We start from the raw sequence: 19,289 nt of genomic DNA, 5'->3' as shown, positions 1-19,289 counted from the left end.
TATCATTTATTCCTTTCAATTTTATTCTTCCAATAACATTATAGCCACGTAATAATCGCATTCTTGCCCACAATGTGTTGATATTTTGTGGTCATTAAAATGCCTCCAGGAGATGAACGTCTTGTAACATAATTTACATTCGTATGGCTCTGTGTGCAAATGTAGATTTCTTATATAACATATTTAATTCGAAAACTGTTTACCGCATTACGTACAAAAGTATATTTTCTTACCGTGGAAACTCCAATGTGATTTCAATTCCTCATAATTAACATGTGATTTGTAACAATAAGGACAAAATATTAAATTTCTATGTATTGTACTATTGTGTTCCTGGAATTTTAACCAAGTCTTCAACATTACATTGCAATACTTGCACATATAGGATATCCTCGAATGTACTCTTTGCATGTGTATATCCAAATCCATTTTTGTAATATATTGAAAATGACATATACCGCACATGTATCGTCGACGTTCGATTATATGCCGAAAACTTAGAAGTTGGAGATCTTGTTTGCGCAATTCTTCCGGGTCTTCATTTGTGAAAAACATATTTAATACAAATTCTCTTTAGAAAAATAATGGTGCACTCGTAACGGATGATGATTTTGTTTCAAATTTTTTGTTCAAATGTTTTGTTCGTCTTATCGCAACACTCTTATCAAAGTTTATTTTCGACTCTTTCCTTTCCTTTTCGATTCTTCACGAATTCCTTTCCTTTTCGATTCTTATTATATATGATATTATAGTTGATAAATTATATTATATATGATATAGATATTATAGTTGATAAATTGCGAAAAAGAATTATACAATGTATATGATTGACAGAGTTCCGCGGACTCAACGATCGAGACGTATGTGATGTGTATAAATACTTCATGATTCATTTAAACATTACTTAAAGTTTAAAAACAAACAATAAATTCTACATGTTTATATGAGCGTCAATTATATTATATAATGTACATTATAATAATCATCCAATAATTATTGGGTAATGAATATATGTATTTAATAACTTGTTACTTAATGATTATATTTATTTTATTAAAAAAATTAATAATTAATAACTACTGTTACGTTAATTAAAGTAATATAAATTTTAAAAAAGAGTTTCTTATTATTTTAAATTCGATTTGTCCAAATAAAAACAAACAAATAACATATATACTTGATACTTGATATTTTAACGTATTTTTCTTATTTAAAATAATTTCTTTTTCAACAACATTATTTATTAATCTGTATCTATTGCAAATATAAGAGTGTAATTATTTAAAATTATTCTTAGTTTTTCTAACTGAAACTTTTTGGATTTTAAATATTAAGAACGTTCGTTTTCTTCAAATATTCTACTACTTACTGATCAATAATAAAAATATAAAGTATACTCTATAACAATCATCAAGTGCAATAAAATTAATTCATTCTATAGAATAAATATTATATTTATTTTTTGTTCTTTTTTTTCCAGGTACTCGAATAGGAAAAGAATAATTCTGTATGAAAAAAATATGCTGATAGTTATTCATACAAGATATTATTTTCCAAAAATTGAAATTTTAAATTCAAGATAATGATTTAATTATGTAATCATTGATACTTATATAAAATCAGTAATTACTATTACAAATAATATATGGATATATATGTATAAATAAATAAATAAATCAATCAATAAATATATATATATATATATATAAATGTATATGTACTATAATTATACATGTATATTTTTTTTTATTTTTAATAAAATCATTAATCGATGTTTAATAATACTTATATAAAAAAGACTTTATTTCATCTTATTTAAACATAATTTTACTTTATATCTTTTTATTTAGAATTTTTACCTTTCCTCCCATTAATAACGAACTACCCCGTAGTCTCAAGTACGTTTGTGCGATTTTTTTTTAAATTATCATAAATTTTTTAAGCAGCTTATTATTAACAACCTTTCATTAACAATTTTGTATTGTCCACTAATTCAAATTTAATTTGAATTCGTGGAGATTAACTCGAACTCGACTCGAGTCGAACTCCGCGAATGGCCGCAGGTTCCTAACTTTAAACGTTCGTGACTTTTGAGATAACGTTTTTGACCGAAACTGATGCCGCATTGCTTACACATGTACGGCTTTTCCTCGGAGTGGACGCGTTTGTGCCTGGTCAGGTCGTTCTTCACGCCGAAACCCTTGCCGCATACGTCGCACGTGTGATTCTTCTCGCCGGTGTGCACCGTCAGGTGCCCGAGCATTTGTTGTTTCCAGCGGAAACTCTTGGGGCAATAGATGCACTTGTGCGGGAACTCGTCGGTATGGGTCTTGCCGTGTATGTACAGAGACGCCTTGGTCTTGAACGTCTTGCCGCAGGTGTGGCACACGTACGGGCGTTCACCGGTGTGGATGCGGCGATGGTCCTCCATGGCGGTCTTCATGGCGAAGCTGCGGCCGCATATGTCGCAACTATGATTCTTCACGCCGTCGTGCACGTGCTTCAAGTGATAATACAGACTACCGCCCTGGACAAATTGCTTCCCGCAGACGTGGCACGTATACGATTTCTCATCCGAGTGCGTGCGTACGTGGGCCCAGTAGCTCTTTCGTGAACGGAATTTCTTGTTGCAAAGTATGCAGACCATCACCGGGCTGGTGGAGGCCTTCTTGGGTTTGAGCTGTTTGACATTCCTCTCCAGACACTCATTAGACTCGTTTACTTCGATTGAGTGTTTTTGCCGTTGGGGGGCATCTTTTATGCAATTTGTATGTGTTCGTTCAATAAAATTAGAATCTTGGTCTTCTTTACTTTTCTTCTTTTTGTTACTCGTCGATTTATCTGACGAGGATATTTTGGGAGATGTATTGGTGGAGGATAAACGTACGTTTTGTTCAGTGTTATCGATGTTATCTGTGGGAGAAGAAACATTCTTGCAGTCTTTATCGATTATATTGGACGTTTCAATTCGAATTGGATTGATTTTATTTTGATGCTCTTTCATCTTGTTGGATTGCCGGAAATAACTGTCAGAAATTAACCGTTTGTGAATAATAATCTGATTCTTCAATCTGCAAAAATAAAACAATAACTATATCAAGCATTTACTTATTCTCTATTATTATATTGTCATCATGTATACAAGATATTAAAAAATGTTTTAATAAATTTTTTGAACACTTTTTTTTCAATCAATTTCACATCTACATGTATCTACTGTGATATGACAGTCTACTAATTTTTTTAAAAATTACAACATTCCAATAGTACTTTTTATAGTTATATAGTTCCTAAACATTAAACAAAGTTTTTTTAACATCATAAGAAAAATTTAAAAAATTGACGTTTCAGTCACTTTTCAATATCGTCCTTTAAAGTTAAACAAAAAGCAATCGAATATTATGGCAAGTCTTCTCATTAGACTTAGGCTAGTTTTATAACAATAAAGCATTTCAGAATAAAATTCCAACAATTTCATATACATTTGCGAATGTTCGTAACAGCATGATATTCGACTATTACGTATAGTGCTGACAATTTCCGACACTTTTGACAATAGCTTTCTAACATCAGCTCGAATTCTATGCAGTTCAATCATTTCAATCATTTTCAAAAATCATTCTATATTACATTCTATATTATATTGAAATTTATATTCACTCTTATGTTATATGTCAGTTATATAATCGTTTTATTTATATAATCGTTATAATATTAAACTATTTAACTAATCCGGTAATTATTAGAATTTGTTTTTTAAAATATGCTTTGTTATCTTATAATTAATTCATAATTATTTTTATACCTAAGCTATTATAATATAAAAAAATATTTGGATTATTTATATTTAAATATGTATTAATTTCATACACGGTAGCATAAAGTGTCATTCGTATGTTTTTGTTTGCAATTCTTCAATCTTATAATTTCTTATAATAATGGGCTGTTAAACAAAGGATGGCAAATGGAACTTTTGGTAATATTTTTGGAATTTTTATAGTAATCATCTAGAAAATGAATTTTTCAGAAACTGTCTCTTTATTAAATTCAAGTTTCACAAAACGCGTGATATGCAGGTTTCTCAAATAATTCTTTGAGAATATTAAGTGAAGTATGCTTTTTAATTCGGTAACATTTTTACAAGTTTTTACTTCACTCTTCTTTGGGAAACATATTCTTATGCAAAGTTGCTTCACTCGTGGATTTCCTTGGAGTTCCTTGTCTTCACTTTACTGCTCGTTGTGATTCAATTCGAATAGACGTTTACGTTATTTCTTTGTAATCATAGTATTCACACATTAGATATGCTTCATTTATTAATGTATGATCTGAATTGAATCGAGATACTTCAAGTGTGAATTACGTTATTTCTTTGTAATCATAGTATTCACACATTAGATATGCTTCATTTATTAATGTATGATCTGAATTGAAAGAGGATACTTCAAGTATCGACAATATAGCGATGCGTACTATCAATGTACAATGTACAATCAATGTACTTATTCATGGCACAATGTTTCATCCCTCTGTTCAACCGGATACATCCAGAAACAATATCAAACTATGTGTTTCACGTATTGGCTGTGTGCAAACTGCCACAGTGTCTCTTCAGATATCGCTCCTGAGTAAACCTGGCGCCGCAAATCGTGCAAATGTGCGATCGCTGATCGGTATGAATGCGCCGATGACGAGCGACACAGCCTTTGCTGCGGAAACGCTCGTTGCAAATTTCGCAGGCATACGGCTTTCGATCGGAGTGCCAGGACGCGTGGCTGTTCAGCTCCTGTTTCCGTCTGAAACCGCGGTTGCATAGGTCGCAACGATGCGGCAAGATCTGGGAATGGTAGAGTCGATGCACGTGCAGAGATGCCTTCTGCTTGAAAGACTTACCACAGGTCTCGCATACATGAGGCCTCTCGCCGGAGTGAGTGCGTCTGTGTTCGTCTCTCGACGCTTTCGAAGCAAGACGACGACCGCAAATATCGCAGACAAAATTCCTAATACCATCGTGGACATTGCGCACGTGCCTGTTCAAACCAGACGCTGATCGGAAGCTTTTGTCGCAGGTGCGACAGTTGTAGGGTCGCACGCCGGTATGAATATTATGGTGAATTAACAGATTGTATGACGTGGACAAAATTTTCCCGCATTCTTCACATTTGTGAGGGGTGCATCTGTTCTTCTCCGTCACCTTTGAGGGAGTTAATTCAACATGTTGTTCCGACTGTTTCATACATCCTTGATCTACTGTGCGTTTCTTTTCTCCAGGCTTCTGTATTTGTTCAGAGTTGTTCGGAGGAGAATCCGTCAAATTGTTTCTTTCTATTCTCTCATCAAAATCATCAAGATGTTTTGATGATACGCATCCTTCGTTAGATCGAGTTTTCTCAATATTTACACATTTTTCTACATCGAACAACTCGTTCCTTGATAGACTGATTTGTACGTCTCTCTTCGACTCGTCGTTCGATATCTGGCACGTCCATCTGAAAAGAGAGTCAGCTCGTTACTTGGTAGCGGCCGAGCTGGGTGGCGGTTCGTGATTTAGTTTCTTATGATTAACTAAGTAGCGCTTCTGGCGAAACGAAAGGCTGCAGTCGGTGCAGCGCCAAGGTTTCTCGTCGGAATGAATTAATCGGTGTCGCTTCAGCTCATATTTAATACGAAAGCGACGGCCGCAAACGTCACACGCGTGTGGTTTTTCACCGGTGTGTTTGGTGATATGCAACAATAGCGGCGGTCGTGTGCGGAAGGTCTGGCCGCAATGGCTGCACTTGAATGGAAATACGTCCGTGTGCGTGCGATTGTGCACAAACAAGGAGGCCTTCTGCTTGAACGTCTTGCCGCATACATTGCAAACGTACGGCCGCTCGCCGGTGTGAATACGCCTGTGATCCTCAACGTTCCGCCGCGTTGAGAACATACGGCCACATAGGTCGCAGGGTATGTTCTTGATACCAGCGTGAGTCTCCCTCAGATGTCGTGCCAGACCCTGATTTACGCGGAATCGTTTGCCACAGAGGTGACAAGTAAACAGTCGTTCACCCGTGTGGATGCGTAAATGCCAGTAGAAAGTATATGGCGAATTCAGATTCTTGCCACATTCGTTGCAATGATAATATACCTTACCATCGTGTTCTATTCGAGCACGTAATATCGTCTCCGTGGCCACGAAGGACTTCCGACTTTTTCTGGCGACCTCAGGATGTGCCTCTGCTAAATGAACATTTAACAATTTCCTCTTCTCCGTGACGTGCTCGCAGTAGACGCATCGATGAAGTCTGGATCGTTTCCGCAGTTTTGCTGAAGGAATACAAGATTCTTCATCGGTCATTGTGTTCTTAGTATCTTCCATCAGCCGGTATGTTTTCTTCCTTATACTGTCATCTGTCTTCTTTTCATTTTCTGTCATTTTGTCATACGTTCTTGACGAGTCCTCTTCGTTGGCCGAATCGTGATGTTTGCAGGCTGTCATATGGCGAATTAAATGATGTTTTCTTTTAAAGACACGTTGGCAATTATCACAAATATAGTCCTTTACAGATTCACTCATTGATCGCAGAATTGTCGATTCAGTTTTTTCCTGGCACCTTAAGGACTTTGAATCGTGTGTTTGTTTTTCTGAAAAAATCTCTTTAGCATTCTCTGCGCTCAGTGTCATGTTTTTCGTTGCATCATTTTCGTGTTTTATCGTGGCATTATTCGCCCATAAAGCAGCGCTATACGAGGAGCGGTATGTCGCGAGAGATCTCTCCTCTGTCAGCTGGCACCTGGAAAAACAATAAAGGTGGCAGGTTTGAATCGGTTTCCATAGGTGCGATGACGAAAGATCATATCTATATGAAAAATGGAGAGAAATACAAGAAGAAGGCAACGTTGCATATTCTTGCGTAAATTTCAGTTAATTATGCTTCTTATCGTTAGAACGTTCGTAGAGATTCGTTGTGTCGACTTTTAATATGATTGTTTAGATAACGCTTCTGACGAAAGCAGAGACCGCATTTGGCACACGAGAACGGTTTCTCCTCAGAGTGAATAAGCTTATGCCGTGTGAGCTCGGACTTGATCCGAAATTTCCTTTCGCATATATTGCACTCGTAATTCTTTTCGCCAGTGTGCGTGGTTACATGGGCCAATACCTCCTGTCGCCGACGGAATCGTTTATTACAGTACGAACATGCGTGCGGGAACACGTCGGTATGTAGCTTGCTGTGGATGTATAAGGATGCCTTAGATTTGAAAGTCTTCCCGCACGAATCGCAAATATATGGCCGTTCGCCAGTGTGTGTGCGCCGGTGATCTTCCCGTGTCGCTTTGGATGCGAACGATCTGTCGCATAGGTCGCATGTGAAATTCTTCAATTTCGCGTGCACATCTTTAACGTGCCTGGTTAATCCGCCGGAGTCACGGAACTGTTTGCCACATACGTGACAAGTGAACGGTCGTTCATCTTTGTGGATTCTCAAGTGTCGTTGATATGAATCTTTCAATTTGAAACATTTGCTACACTCAGCACACTGGAATGTTCTCTCTTTATGCGACGCTTTGACAATAATTTCGCACAAATCTTTAGCGTCCATTCCATCATCAAAAGAATGTTCCAAATCATCGTCTGAGATTTGATCATGTTTCCTTTTCTTCTCCTTGCGGTGTACAATAGCGATTGTCTGAGGTTCGATGCTACTTTCGCAGCTGGAATATTTTACAGAATTCTGCGTTACTACGTGCTCTTCCTTCGTTTCGACGGACACCTGATCGTTGTTCTCCAATTGTTTAGGAACGATAGAAGGTCGATTAGGTTGATCGTGCGCCGGTGTATCTATAACGGTGACCCAGACCGAGGCGGAGTCCTCGGCTGTCGCGTTTGGCTTTCTCAGGTTGCGCTTGTTTCTCGGCTGGCACTGTTTTCTGTATGGCTTCCAAAATGTTTTCAGCGTGTCCGAGGACACTTTAAACGGTGTCCGGACGCCGCACGACCTGCAAAATAGCCGAAACTTGACTCCAGGCTTTGCGGTTGTATGACACGACGCAGTGGAGGATTGCGGTTTCAAGCCGGTTATCTAGGTCGCTCATTTTTTCTAGGTAAAAAGCCAACCACCCCGGTTCATTGTTCTGGCGCATTGCCTTTCTCTTTCATTGTTCGAAATTTTTTGTTAAGTTGTCTCAAAAATTTTCTTTGCGTCAGTAGAATGTTCTTTTCTTTATTTTTAAATGACTCATCAAGAGTTCACAGTTTGTCACGATGCGTATCATAATTGTTTATCTATATTCAATGCTAAAACAAGTATTGGATCTCCATCTTTTCGTATATATAAAATACATAAGAAAAAACAAACTTTAACAAACACTTAATGTGGCACTTAAATATTCTTTTTCATTTATCTATTAGTTTACATCTACATATTAAAAATATTACGATCGTGAACAAACATTCATAAATAGACAATAAGGGAGAGAAGAGAGAGAGAGAGAGAGAGAGAGAGAGAGAGAGAGAGAGAGAGAGAGAGAACTTTGTATTTTTTTATAGCTAAATTGCAATAATATGAATTCATTACCTGTTGGATTTATTTATTTCCTCTGCTTCATGTTTATTAATAATCTGCTGACTTGACTGCAACAAAAAGTTCTAATGAATTGAATTTCATAATCTAAAATAAATATTTTTTGTATTTTATCATACTTACTTGTGGATTTGTGACAGGAACTGTTATCACAGGAACTGTTGTAGAAACTTCTAAATTATCCAAAGAAAGAGGATCATAATACTGCAAAAAAATTCACAAAAGATATACTACAATATAATAATAGTAGATTATCAGAAGATAATTACATACTAGAAGATAATTAGAATGTTATATAAAGCAAAGGATTTGATTTATATACAAGTTTTGAAAACAAATAATGAAGAGAAAGATGTTTGCAGAATCGAATAAGACAAAGCGTGTGCAAAGAAATACTTCTTCTAATGTAAAATTCTAATGTAAAATAAATCAGGAGTAGTAAATTAAACAAATTTGGCAAATATAATGCAATAAAAAGTTAAAATAAATTTAGTTTAAAAAAATTTACAATTTAAATTACAATTTACAATTAAAAGATAGATGGTAATATATAAATTCTCGCTTTAATTTAAGCTTTCGTCTAAGATTTCAAAATCCAATAGGAATATAGTTAAAATTTAACAATTTGCTTCGTAAACAAAGATTTCCTTTTACCTTCTGCATCTCCAGCAGTTTCTTCTCTGCGTTTAGACATCCCTCACTTAACTCATGCCAAGCCAGCAAGATGCTCGCGCAATGTTCACACAGCTGCAACGGCAGAGTATCGTTTTTAGATACCTGCAAAGAAGAATTAACAGATAATCAATGTATTGTTCATTAATAATGTCATCGGTACTTAAAGTAATCTTCAGTGTTTACTGTACACACGTGTATCGGCAGGTACTTGAGTATTTTGCTGGACAAGTCATGCTCCGCTCCTTCCTCCTCAAAGATCGGGATCGTGCAATTGCTCACATTAGCACATATTCTACAGAGACGATTCCACGCAGTCGTAGTTTCCGCTTGATGTCCCTGGGACATCGTGTCCTCGACGTTCCCTTCCGGATAGTGTCCTGTCTGATCCTGTGATATCAAGAAGAAGTCCTCTTCCATCACACCAGATTCATTACGTCCCTCTTGGATCACTGAACACTTCACAGCCTCGATCAGCATGATATCGTCAGGAGACTCCAACGTCGAGTTTTTCGATTCCATGCCGACGAAGAAGACGGCCACGTGCTCGACACGCGATTAATGAAGAAAACTCGATAATCTAAAAATAGTTCGCTTGTTGAGTGCAAGGTGTCTTTAATAAAAGATTTCTCTTACCAACAACATACCAAAATGCAGTATATGAACGAGGAACTGAAGCGAGCTTGTTTGGAGCTCTTAACTGCTCCGAACGCGACTCGGCCAGCGTTCGCATGCGCTCGACGGCTGAACGATGAATGGTCGAAGCTTCAAAATGGAATGGAACGCCGAATGCGTACGCATCCGAAGCAGTGTGTGTGTTACGCGAGGCATTCTGCGCACGTGCACTGCAGCGCGCAAACTAGTCAAGTAAGTAATCAAAGGCTGGATAATAACTAAAAAGTTACCAACTTTAAATGTAAGTAGGTTAATAAGTTAATTTAAAATAAATTAACTTTTAATTTCAACTTATCTTTAATTCGAATTATCCTTAAGACACATTAACTTTTATTTTAATTATTTTAATTAACTTTTAATCACTAATTTTTTTACATTTTTTTTAATCTCTTTAAATATCAATATTTTTTTCCTTATAAAATCTTAAATATTAGATATTTAGATCATGGTATTTTTTAATTAAATGTAAATAATATTTAAAAAATTAATTTATGTATGATGTAGCGTATATCAAATCTATGAACGCAGAAGAAGAACATTTAAAGTTTAGACACAGAAGAAATAGAAAACAAGAAATTAAAAATAAAAAAATTAAGAAAAGAAAATTAAATTTCAATATATATATATTGAATCTATGTTTCAATATACAGCTATTCTTTTATTAGTTAAAAATAATTTTCTGTTCCTAATTTTTTAATTCAATTTCTTATTTTTATTCATTGCGTTTGAACTCTTATACACTCAAATATATATTAGATTTTTCCAATGCTGCAGTGAACAAAAGCGTCTCATCTAACACATTTCTAGTAATGTAGTATCTATGAATGATACGTGAAATTTGTCATAAGATTTGTTAATTTATATACAAATATATATACGAAAGAAAGGATTTGTAACATTTATATAATACATGATATATAACTCCGTGTGTGTGTATATATATGATCAGATTTATTTTTCCTGAGATTTACCTGCAATCTTCGATTGTTTTCTGCAGTTTTCTGATAGCTTCGACTGACGTGTTTCATCTCACCTTTCTGCTCTCACTTGCCTTTCTCAGCGTATGTCATTTATTCTTATCATACTTAATAGCACAATCAAGCATACATTTAATTGTAATTAAGCTATTTTATGATTTATGAGATAATTTATTGATAATTATATTTTAAAAACAATTTTTTATTATATATCGATTAAAAAATAATGGATTTATTTGAAATATGCGCTATCATTAATCATTGTATAATTAATTATAACATGTATATTGCTTTTGTTTTTGTGCATTTTCTCATCTCGATATTTTACATTTATTTTATACTTTAAATTGTACTGATTTTTCACGAATTTTTAATTTGATCAATGTAAAAATTATTCCATGAAAGTTTTCTATAAAGTATAAAATAATATCGATACAATTTAATTTTAATTAAAATAAAAGTATTATATTTAAGATTGATCCGTTTTCTGAAATTAATTCAGGAAGCGGGATTAATAATAAAGGATTAATAATGAGATATAATTAATGATGATCGAATACTTATAAAATATTCACGTAAAAGTTATAAAATATGGTTATAGAAAAAAAGAAATGAATATTTCTAAGATATTAGAATGAATTGTATAAGATATGAGCTCGTCAAGCAAGGGTGCAATTATGATCGGGTGAAAATAATGATAGACGTCGCAGTGAAATCGAATAGTAAATCGTTTATTAGTACGAAGGTGTGTGATAGTGTCTCGAGATTGCCACCACGGCGGACATTTTCTGATTGAAAAATGCCAGACCGCGGCAGTGACGTGAACGAGTGTGACAGAGCTTTCTTGTTCCTTAGCTGACGTAAGAGATAGGTGTTAGAGCTAGTTACCCTGTTCTGCGAGCTGGTGCTTCGCCTTGTCGTCGCCACCGCTGCCGCCGACTTCGAGTCCTCCGCGAGGACTTTCCACGGGGGAAGGTTCTAAGGATCTTCCCAAGGATTTTCCTCGTGGAGAGTCGACTATTCTATCCATCGCGAATAATGGAACTCGGGATGCTCAGTGATATCCCGGATATCCGCGTATCGATTGGATTACCCCAGTTCGATCGAACTTCACCGATGGGGTCTCGCGTTGACCAAGTCGTTCGCGTCCCTCGACTAGTAATTCGAACTGAATTGTTGATGAAGTTAGATCGGACTAGGTTTAGACCGAGATCTAATCCGTGTCGTAACCGGGCGATGTGGCGAAACGCACTTTTACCGCTCTCGATACAGCATTGAACAAATAAATTTTATGATCAGATTATAGTATATTGTTGTTGAAATGTTGTCGAAAGTGGTAGCTAAGTTTCTTCTGGGGTTATTTCTTCGATGCAAATATCATATTCGCGAAAACTATCGTTTGGAAATTGAAAATCAGATGATCAGATGGTTTATATACTTTTAAATGGAAATTTGTGAGAATAAAGCAAGGGACTTTAGGATTCTAGTATAAAATATAATTGTATGTTTTATTTTCCAAAATTGAAGATTCTCTTGCAGGTGACTCTTCGACGTGAGATTGATGATCCATAGAGTCGTTAAGATTTTGGCGCTAAACGTGCGCTTCTAGAGCACGTGTTCAGAGCATTGATCGTCATTTCTGAGCATCCCCGGCGCGACGGAAAGGCGAAACGCCCGTGCGAGCTAACTTTCAAAGAGATGCTACTTGTTACCTCCTCTCGAGGTACTCTAGTGCCTATGTTATTGTGTCCTCTGTTCTGCCTAGAGCGCTAAAATCGCCGCTAAAAAGCGGCGGTACTAAAATGGGGGAAGGGGGGCTGCTGAGGTGGAGCGACGGGGGCAAGGTAAATCCCCTGTCCTCTCGGAGAACGCAACAATAAAATCGTAATAATAATAATAATCTCGCGACTCGTATACGCGTTCGAAAGGTAAGGAAATCGTCGTCTATCTCTAACTTTCGTTCGTGCATTCTCTTCTTTATTTCTTTCTTTTTTTTCCCCCCCTCGTCTCTCCTTTTCCCTGCAATTTTTTATCCTCTCTCACTCTTGTTTTCTTTTTCACTCACTCATTTTTTGGAGCAAGAGCTCGCTATCTCGCACACGTGGTACAAAACAACATAATATACCGTGACGGCGAATGAAAGACGATTTCACAAATTAAATGTTCCGACGCAAACGGTTCATGCTTGATCCTGCAATTTGTATACAAATTTATTTGAACATCGTGTTAAATTATTAATATTTATAAATAAACTTATAGATATTAATAATTTAATATAAACCGTACATTGTTGATTTATTTGTCACATTTTGTATAAATAAATTAAATAAAATAAATTAAAATAAAATTCGTTTTTCAATTAAACGCAATTAAATTTTACGCTTCGAGAAGTTTCATTCGAGATATTCAATCTCGAGCATTTTACAAATCAGATCGTTAAATAAAAAAATAGTTGACGATTCGCGCATCTTTGGATCACGCATGGTTCGTTTTCGCTCATTCACTCATTACACTCGATATGCAACGATTAATCGTGATCCTCATAACGAAGATCCCGCGCTCGATGGGGGGGCTTTCCGCCCCCATTTAAAAATAAGAACGACAATAACTTAGATCTCCGTAGCACATATCACATAAGCTATGCACAAGAAAATGCGAAGATAACACAACATTTGGAAAATATTCGATTAACATGGACGCAATAAGATACAAAAGAGCGTGTAACTCGATCCGCCTTTCGCTTTCTCTTTCCCTCGCATTTCTCCCGATCTCTCTCGGTCTTGGAGTCGCCTCACATTTTCGCGTCGTGCGCGCACTTTGATTGTATGCAGTATTTCTTTTTGATCGTGCATGACTCTCGTCGTGATAAGTACACACTGTACACCTTCACTCTTCCATTCCCCGCTCTCGCGCTCTAGCCAGTCATGCTCTCGCGATTAATTTTATTTTGTCCGGCTCGAATGTACACTTCCTGAGAAACGATGAGAGCTGCCTTAGTCTAATTTAAGAAATCGAGTTAATTAGCTAATCAGAAATTTCACTCCTAATTCGGACCAGAGCTTTCGCTTCGAGCTCAAAGAGTCCCGAATGAGCTGCGCGACGCGATTTACAAAGTCGCTTCAGTGCGATTCGTTAACTCGTTAATAAATTAGTTAATTAAATACTGGTGAATTGCCCGTACTTCGCCGTGAGAAAGTTCGAAGACTTGCAGATCGGCGAAAGGAATTTTCGTTTGTTGAAATTCAAATTAGTACAGAATTATTCAACTATTTCGCACTTTCCCCAATTAATTTACCTCGTTTGTCAAAATCTTTTGCAATTTGTTAAGACGCAAGAAAAAGATAATCAGCGATAACCTGATGAAATCTTTTAGTTATCCTTAAACTGATAAATACGCTCTATAATTTATTCAAGACAATGAAACGAGAATGAGGGAAATCTCGAATTATAAATTGTACATTATTGCTGATGTTATCACCTGGGATTTAAGATCGAGAGCACGACTTTCGGGAGCGTTAGATTGGTGTAACAGTAGCGTTGCGCGATCAACAAATTCCCGCGGGGTATATAATGGCGAGCTCACACGTATCGATTTTCATGTATAAAAACACACAGCCAGTTGTTGCGCCGCGTGATTTTCAATTCGCGTGAGTTATCGTTAAATGAGATATCATTCCGAAGCTGCACCACAGGGGCCAGTTTAAAGCGGAAACATTTTAACATTGGAAAATTGCCAATAACGCCTTCACTTTATATATAATTTTTCAACAGCCGGACTTTAAATATTCATTCCCGTAAATTAATGGCAATGAAAACACTCGGAGAGTGTTCGAACCGTTGTAAATATTTCAAATCGAGTCGAATGACTCGATAATGACTCGATTGCGCTCGGATGCGATATTTTTGTCGTCGGCTATTGTATTTCGAAATAAATCATTTAATGATTTAATAACAAAATGGGAGCCGCCTGTGTTTGTTGAACGACAGCTAGGAGTTAGTAATTAACATTTTTAACGATGGCATTTTTTTTTTAACTTAACGTTCGCGACAATCTTGAGTCGGTCTCGGTTACCGTCGATCGCGCAAGCCACTTTAATCTCGCCGGTTCGTACATATAAAATTATATTTACAACAGAGCGATTATTTCTTTGTGTGTGTTGAGGTATTCGCGTCTAGGCGCGTCTAAAAGGAGAGCGTGCACTATTTCGGGAAGCGAGAGGGAGGCTTGCAAGACGATATTCGGGATCTTACATCCACTTGTATCCCGCGCGAGCCTCTCTCTACCACCCTCTCGCTCCGAAAAGGAAAGATACAATGAATTTTCCTTTTCCTACCTTCGTCGCGTCGTCCGCGACGCCGTGTACCTGTCGTTACAAATAATTTAAAAATTATACTCCTCGTATTTATAATCTCTTCTCTCGCGCCTCTCTCCCTCTATACATAGCTTCTTCTTTTATATATATATATATATATATATATATATATATATATATATATTAAATTTCAATCTTTTTTTTTCTCGTTCTTGTACGCGCACACGTACGGGGAAAAGATTTCGGTAACGATATCGTTATGGTACAGCTATGCTACACCGCGGGCGGAGCACCTCCAAACCCGGTTCTCTATTTACACTGCTCGCCGATTACCGTTTACTTTCTTACACGTGCGGTATGTATATATAAGGGATAACGGTACTTATACGGTGTACTATAACGTGCGCCTGTACATCCTAGCACGAACACTTTCCCCTCTCACTCTCTCGCGTCCTGCCCTCGCTTTGGTCTAATCTCGGATTGTATCAACAGCTTGAAATTATTTTACACTCTCGGTGTCACTTCATTCCGCTACGAGACGCAAAGGAAAAAAAAGAAAAAAAAGAAAAAAAAAGAAAACATATCTCTACGCGTCATAATGCTCTTTGTCTTCTAACACGTTTTGCGACTAGCTTGATTCACTGCGATTTATTTAAAAGCATCTCATTACAATTCGAAATTATTATTTTGTGTTTATATTTTTTCGTCGGCGGAACGAAATGACGCGCCGAGGAACAAATTAACGTTGGCTTGTCGTAATCGGAGCGAACCCGCGAGTCGTCCACGTGCGACTACCGATCGCGGACTGTTCACAAAAGCGCTTGGTATAATGACGGGCGATAATAATGCGCTTAATAATGAACGCGTGTAATTTGGCCATTCGCGTGGAGTCGTCCGCTCGAGTCTTTGTCCGCAATAAAGCTGGCGTTCGCCAAAATGACGATTCGAAATGGAGCGGGGGTTGCGTGCGACAATTTCGGCTCATGAATTTCCTAACAAGCGGTCTCTGTTACGTTATTAACAACATTGCCTCTGGCTTCTGTTTCGGGAAATAGCGATTCGTGATCGAGAAAGTGTTATTACCGGATTGGGAGGAAGAATTTTAATCGTCATCGGTGTCAAAGGGGACTTGGATACGAGACGTATCGTGAATCGAGCTTCATTGGAAAACTTTTTCGAATCAAGAAAGGACGCGTTCTCTCCTAAAAAAAAAAAAAGAATTTATCGCACTTTTCCGCTTTCCGCTATTGAGCGATATCTACCGATGCTTCCGCGGTGCTCTTAGAGGAATTACAAAAATAAAAGGCTCGCGCACGCGCCCCGAAAATTTCCGGCTATAAAAGCGTGAAACACGTACGTGTATCTAGCGGCAGTGTAGCGATGATATTAGCAATACGTGTGGCATAAGTCTACAATTTCCGAATCGTATTATGCACGTTGGAATTTAATCGAGGCAGTATACCTGGGATTTATGAATGATTTCATGAATAAATCGTATCGATTTATTACACTGGGTAGAACCAAATGGCAGTGGAACAAAAAATTTTTTAATTTCTTGAAAAATAAGGTTACCGATTTCCATTTATTTAGTTGAATAGATCACTAATATTATTTCTAGATTGCTTTATTATTGAAATTGTGTGATATTTTTTGCAAGATTTCTTTGCTTGAAAGATTGGCAAATGCATTTATCGTTGCTATTAGCATTGTTTACGTATCTTATAATAGATCATATAAAATCTCAAAAAGCTTTTTATTGAAATACAAGACATTTGATATATCGATTCCAGATTTGGAATGTCACGTTATGTGTTATGGTCTATTATAAAAATACATCGATCGCAAAAGTTGTTTTTATATCTTTTGTAAATAAGGAATCTGTTTTGAAACTAAAGAACAGGAGAATGCTTTTACAATAATCTGGATCGATCAGATTTCAACGTGCATATATCCTTCTTTCCCGCTTACGGATGATTCAAGGCGTTAATCTATTGTGCGTGCGTTTATTATTACATTTCAAGACTATCATTAGCAAGCGTGGGTGTCGCGTTGACGAGGTCGACTCCCTAAAGCGTCGAAAAGTGATTATTATCGGACTAGATAACCGTTTAACACTATCTAATGTTCCCTATAAATGTGCGATCGGATCCGCTCCTCCGAGGGCGGGACAAAAATTACACGTTTCGTCGTATCAAAGTTTGTAACGAAACTTACCGGTCGGTTGAACACGCCCGACCGTTTAGGATAGGACTGGCAGTGGATCGGTTAATCGGAGGGGCGAAACATCCGTAATCGAGACCCGCTTATTTCGCAATTTGCACCGTTCATTTTGAACACCCTCGTTTATCTAGTTTAAAAATGTTATAATACATTTTAGATCTCGGTTGAAGAATCCAATTCTTACTGTCACTTTAAGAATATCAAATTTTACTTTACATCTTAGGATAAACAAATTTACAGATTTCTAATCTGTCGGGTTTCGACTTCGAGTATTTCGTACGTTTGTCTGTCTGCAAAGTTATCCACGAATCGCTGAGAAGAGCGACAGGACTGATTGCTTAGAGTAACTACGGAATTCTTCGCGATTGGCAGTCGCACGATCTGCGTTACAAGGAAGTCGGCTCGTTCCGCGGTTAACGCACTTTTTCTCTACATAAATTACAAAGGATTAGACTTAAAAAGTAATCATTAGCGTCCTTTGGTACCAGCCTGAGTCTCATTGGATTACAAATAGATTTGTTAGATAGTCTTGCGCATCAGCTACATGTATAAATCACTAAGAGATCACTGTATTTTTTTTTCTAGTCAAGTCCGAATTGCTCGCCGGTTTTCTCGTCGCTTCGACGATCGAAGTCGTCGCTCGCTGTGACCGTCGCGACTTGACTCGCCGAAGCGACAAGAATACTCTTATTGACTCTTAACCGTGGACGTCGAAGTATCAAAATACAACAGTTCAGCACAGCCGAATCGGCGTCAGCCGCTCTCTGCCTTAACAAGCGCGCTCGATGAGCATCATCCGATCCTGACAACGTTGTAACAGGAACGAGGTCTCATCTCGTCTCTCTGTCCCTCTCCTCTCCTGTAACGAGAGCACGTCTCCGGAAAAACCTTCAGAGACGTTGCGATCGATCCTCCATTAGGACACAATGTAGTCCGCGGAGTGGTGCGAATGATGGGAGTTTCGTTGCTTGTCCCTGCGGTGGTTCGTCCGGGAGTTGCTGCCGCGGGTGCCGTTGGTGCCGTTGGTGCCGGTGGTGCCGGACGTGTGATGGCTGTAGCCGCTATCGCTGCCGAAACTGCTGTCGGGCTGACCCTGGTAGAGCCGGCCGGCGTTGTTCGACTGATCGCACGCCGAGTCCCGGGTCGAATTCGTGTAATAAACCGGCTGGCTGTACTTGTCGTCGAACAGCCGGTCGGTCGGCTGCGAATATGTGTCCGAGTATTCGCCGCCCACCTGGGTGTAGAGCGGCGTCGTGACGTCTGGCTGGCCCTGCAGGCCGTAGTAGTCGCCGCCGTATTGCTGCTGCGACGACAGGTACTTGTACTTGTCGTTGCCGGGCTTGCCATTGCGCGAGCGATCCTTGCCGCTCCTGTTCTGGCTGGAGTAACGATGCAGCGGGCCCAGCACCGGCACGCTCTCGTAAGGGTTTTCCTCGAGACGCGGTGCCTGCGCGGCCGGCAAGGGCGGCACGAAGTACGGCAACCTGTGCGCCACCGACGGGACGGACTGCTGACGTTGGGTGCTGTTGGTGCCCGTTCGCGCACCGGCCACGCCTGAAAGATGAAGAAGCGAGTCAATCTCGGGGCTTTTGTACAGAATACCATGCCATAACGAAGTTGGGAAGTTAACGCGGACCAGTTCGGGAGGTAGGAAATCAAAATGGGGAAATTGAGATAGAAAGAGTCAAGATGGGAAAACGAAGAATAGCAGGTGGAGAGATTACTTACACAGAGAAGTATGTTTACATTTGGAAAGTTTCGATTTAAGTTTTATCAAATTCGATTCGGTTTCATCAAGAGATAAAGTAATAGAAAACGAAGAGTCTATATAGATATATCGCGACGGCTCGAATGAATCTGAGAACGTT

The 19,289-nt window shown here is 38.1% G+C and overlaps 2 protein-coding genes across 18 annotated transcripts in view; both read right to left on the bottom strand.

Moving 5' to 3' along the window:
• Positions 1–513: 513 nt before the first annotated feature.
• LOC105423589 (uncharacterized) lies at positions 514–10,046 on the bottom strand. 4 transcript variants are annotated; one of them, XM_089071049.1, is made up of 6 exons: positions 9,884–10,040; positions 9,432–9,816; positions 9,219–9,341; positions 8,688–8,768; positions 8,559–8,614; positions 514–3,071 (listed from the first exon to the last, which is right to left on the bottom strand). In XM_089071049.1, exons 2-6 carry the CDS (start codon positions 9,756–9,758, stop codon positions 2,000–2,002), a joined length of 1,659 nt encoding a protein of 552 aa, XP_088927175.1. In that variant the 5' UTR covers positions 9,759–9,816; positions 9,884–10,040; the 3' UTR covers positions 514–1,999. The 4 variants fall into 4 exon arrangements, with proteins under 4 accessions (XP_088927175.1, XP_088927177.1, XP_088927174.1 ...); XM_089071051.1 differs by lacking the exon at positions 514–3,071 and adding an exon at positions 4,020–5,489; XM_089071048.1 differs by lacking the exon at positions 514–3,071 and adding an exon at positions 5,351–6,773.
• Positions 10,047–11,598: 1,552 nt separating this feature from the next.
• The window catches only part of pxb (putative Hedgehog signaling attenuator pxb), a 347,458-nt gene continuing 339,767 nt past the window's right edge, over positions 11,599–19,289 (bottom strand). For all 14 annotated transcript variants that reach the window (XM_089071034.1, XM_089071037.1, XM_089071041.1 and 11 more), the window contains one exon: positions 11,599–18,975. In XM_089071034.1, the coding sequence (XP_088927160.1) occupies positions 18,338–18,975 (638 nt within the window). In that variant the 3' untranslated portion in view covers positions 11,599–18,337. The remainder of the gene's footprint in view (positions 18,976–19,289) is intronic.

This window comes from Pogonomyrmex barbatus, unplaced genomic scaffold (genome assembly GCF_055798465.1).
Source record: "Pogonomyrmex barbatus isolate J1 unplaced genomic scaffold, ASM5579846v1 scaffold11, whole genome shotgun sequence".
NCBI lineage: Eukaryota > Metazoa > Arthropoda > Insecta > Hymenoptera > Formicidae > Pogonomyrmex > Pogonomyrmex barbatus.
This window is presented reverse-complemented; position numbering and strand designations above follow the sequence as displayed.

What these genes read in the sequence shown, in the direction of transcription:
- LOC105423589 (XM_089071048.1), bottom strand. Translation starts at nt 9,758, where the DNA reads ATGGAATCGAAAAACTCGACGTTGGAGTCTCCTGACGATATCATGCTG. An exon ending in TTCCTGTCACAAATCCACAA is followed by an intron (nt 8,615 to 8,687) that starts GTAAGTATGATA and finishes TTTTTGTTGCAG; the next exon opens with TCAAGTCAGCAGATTATTAA. An exon ending in GAAATAAATAAATCCAACAG is followed by an intron (nt 6,774 to 8,558) that starts GTAATGAATTCA and finishes TTGTTTTTCCAG; the next exon opens with GTGCCAGCTGACAGAGGAGA.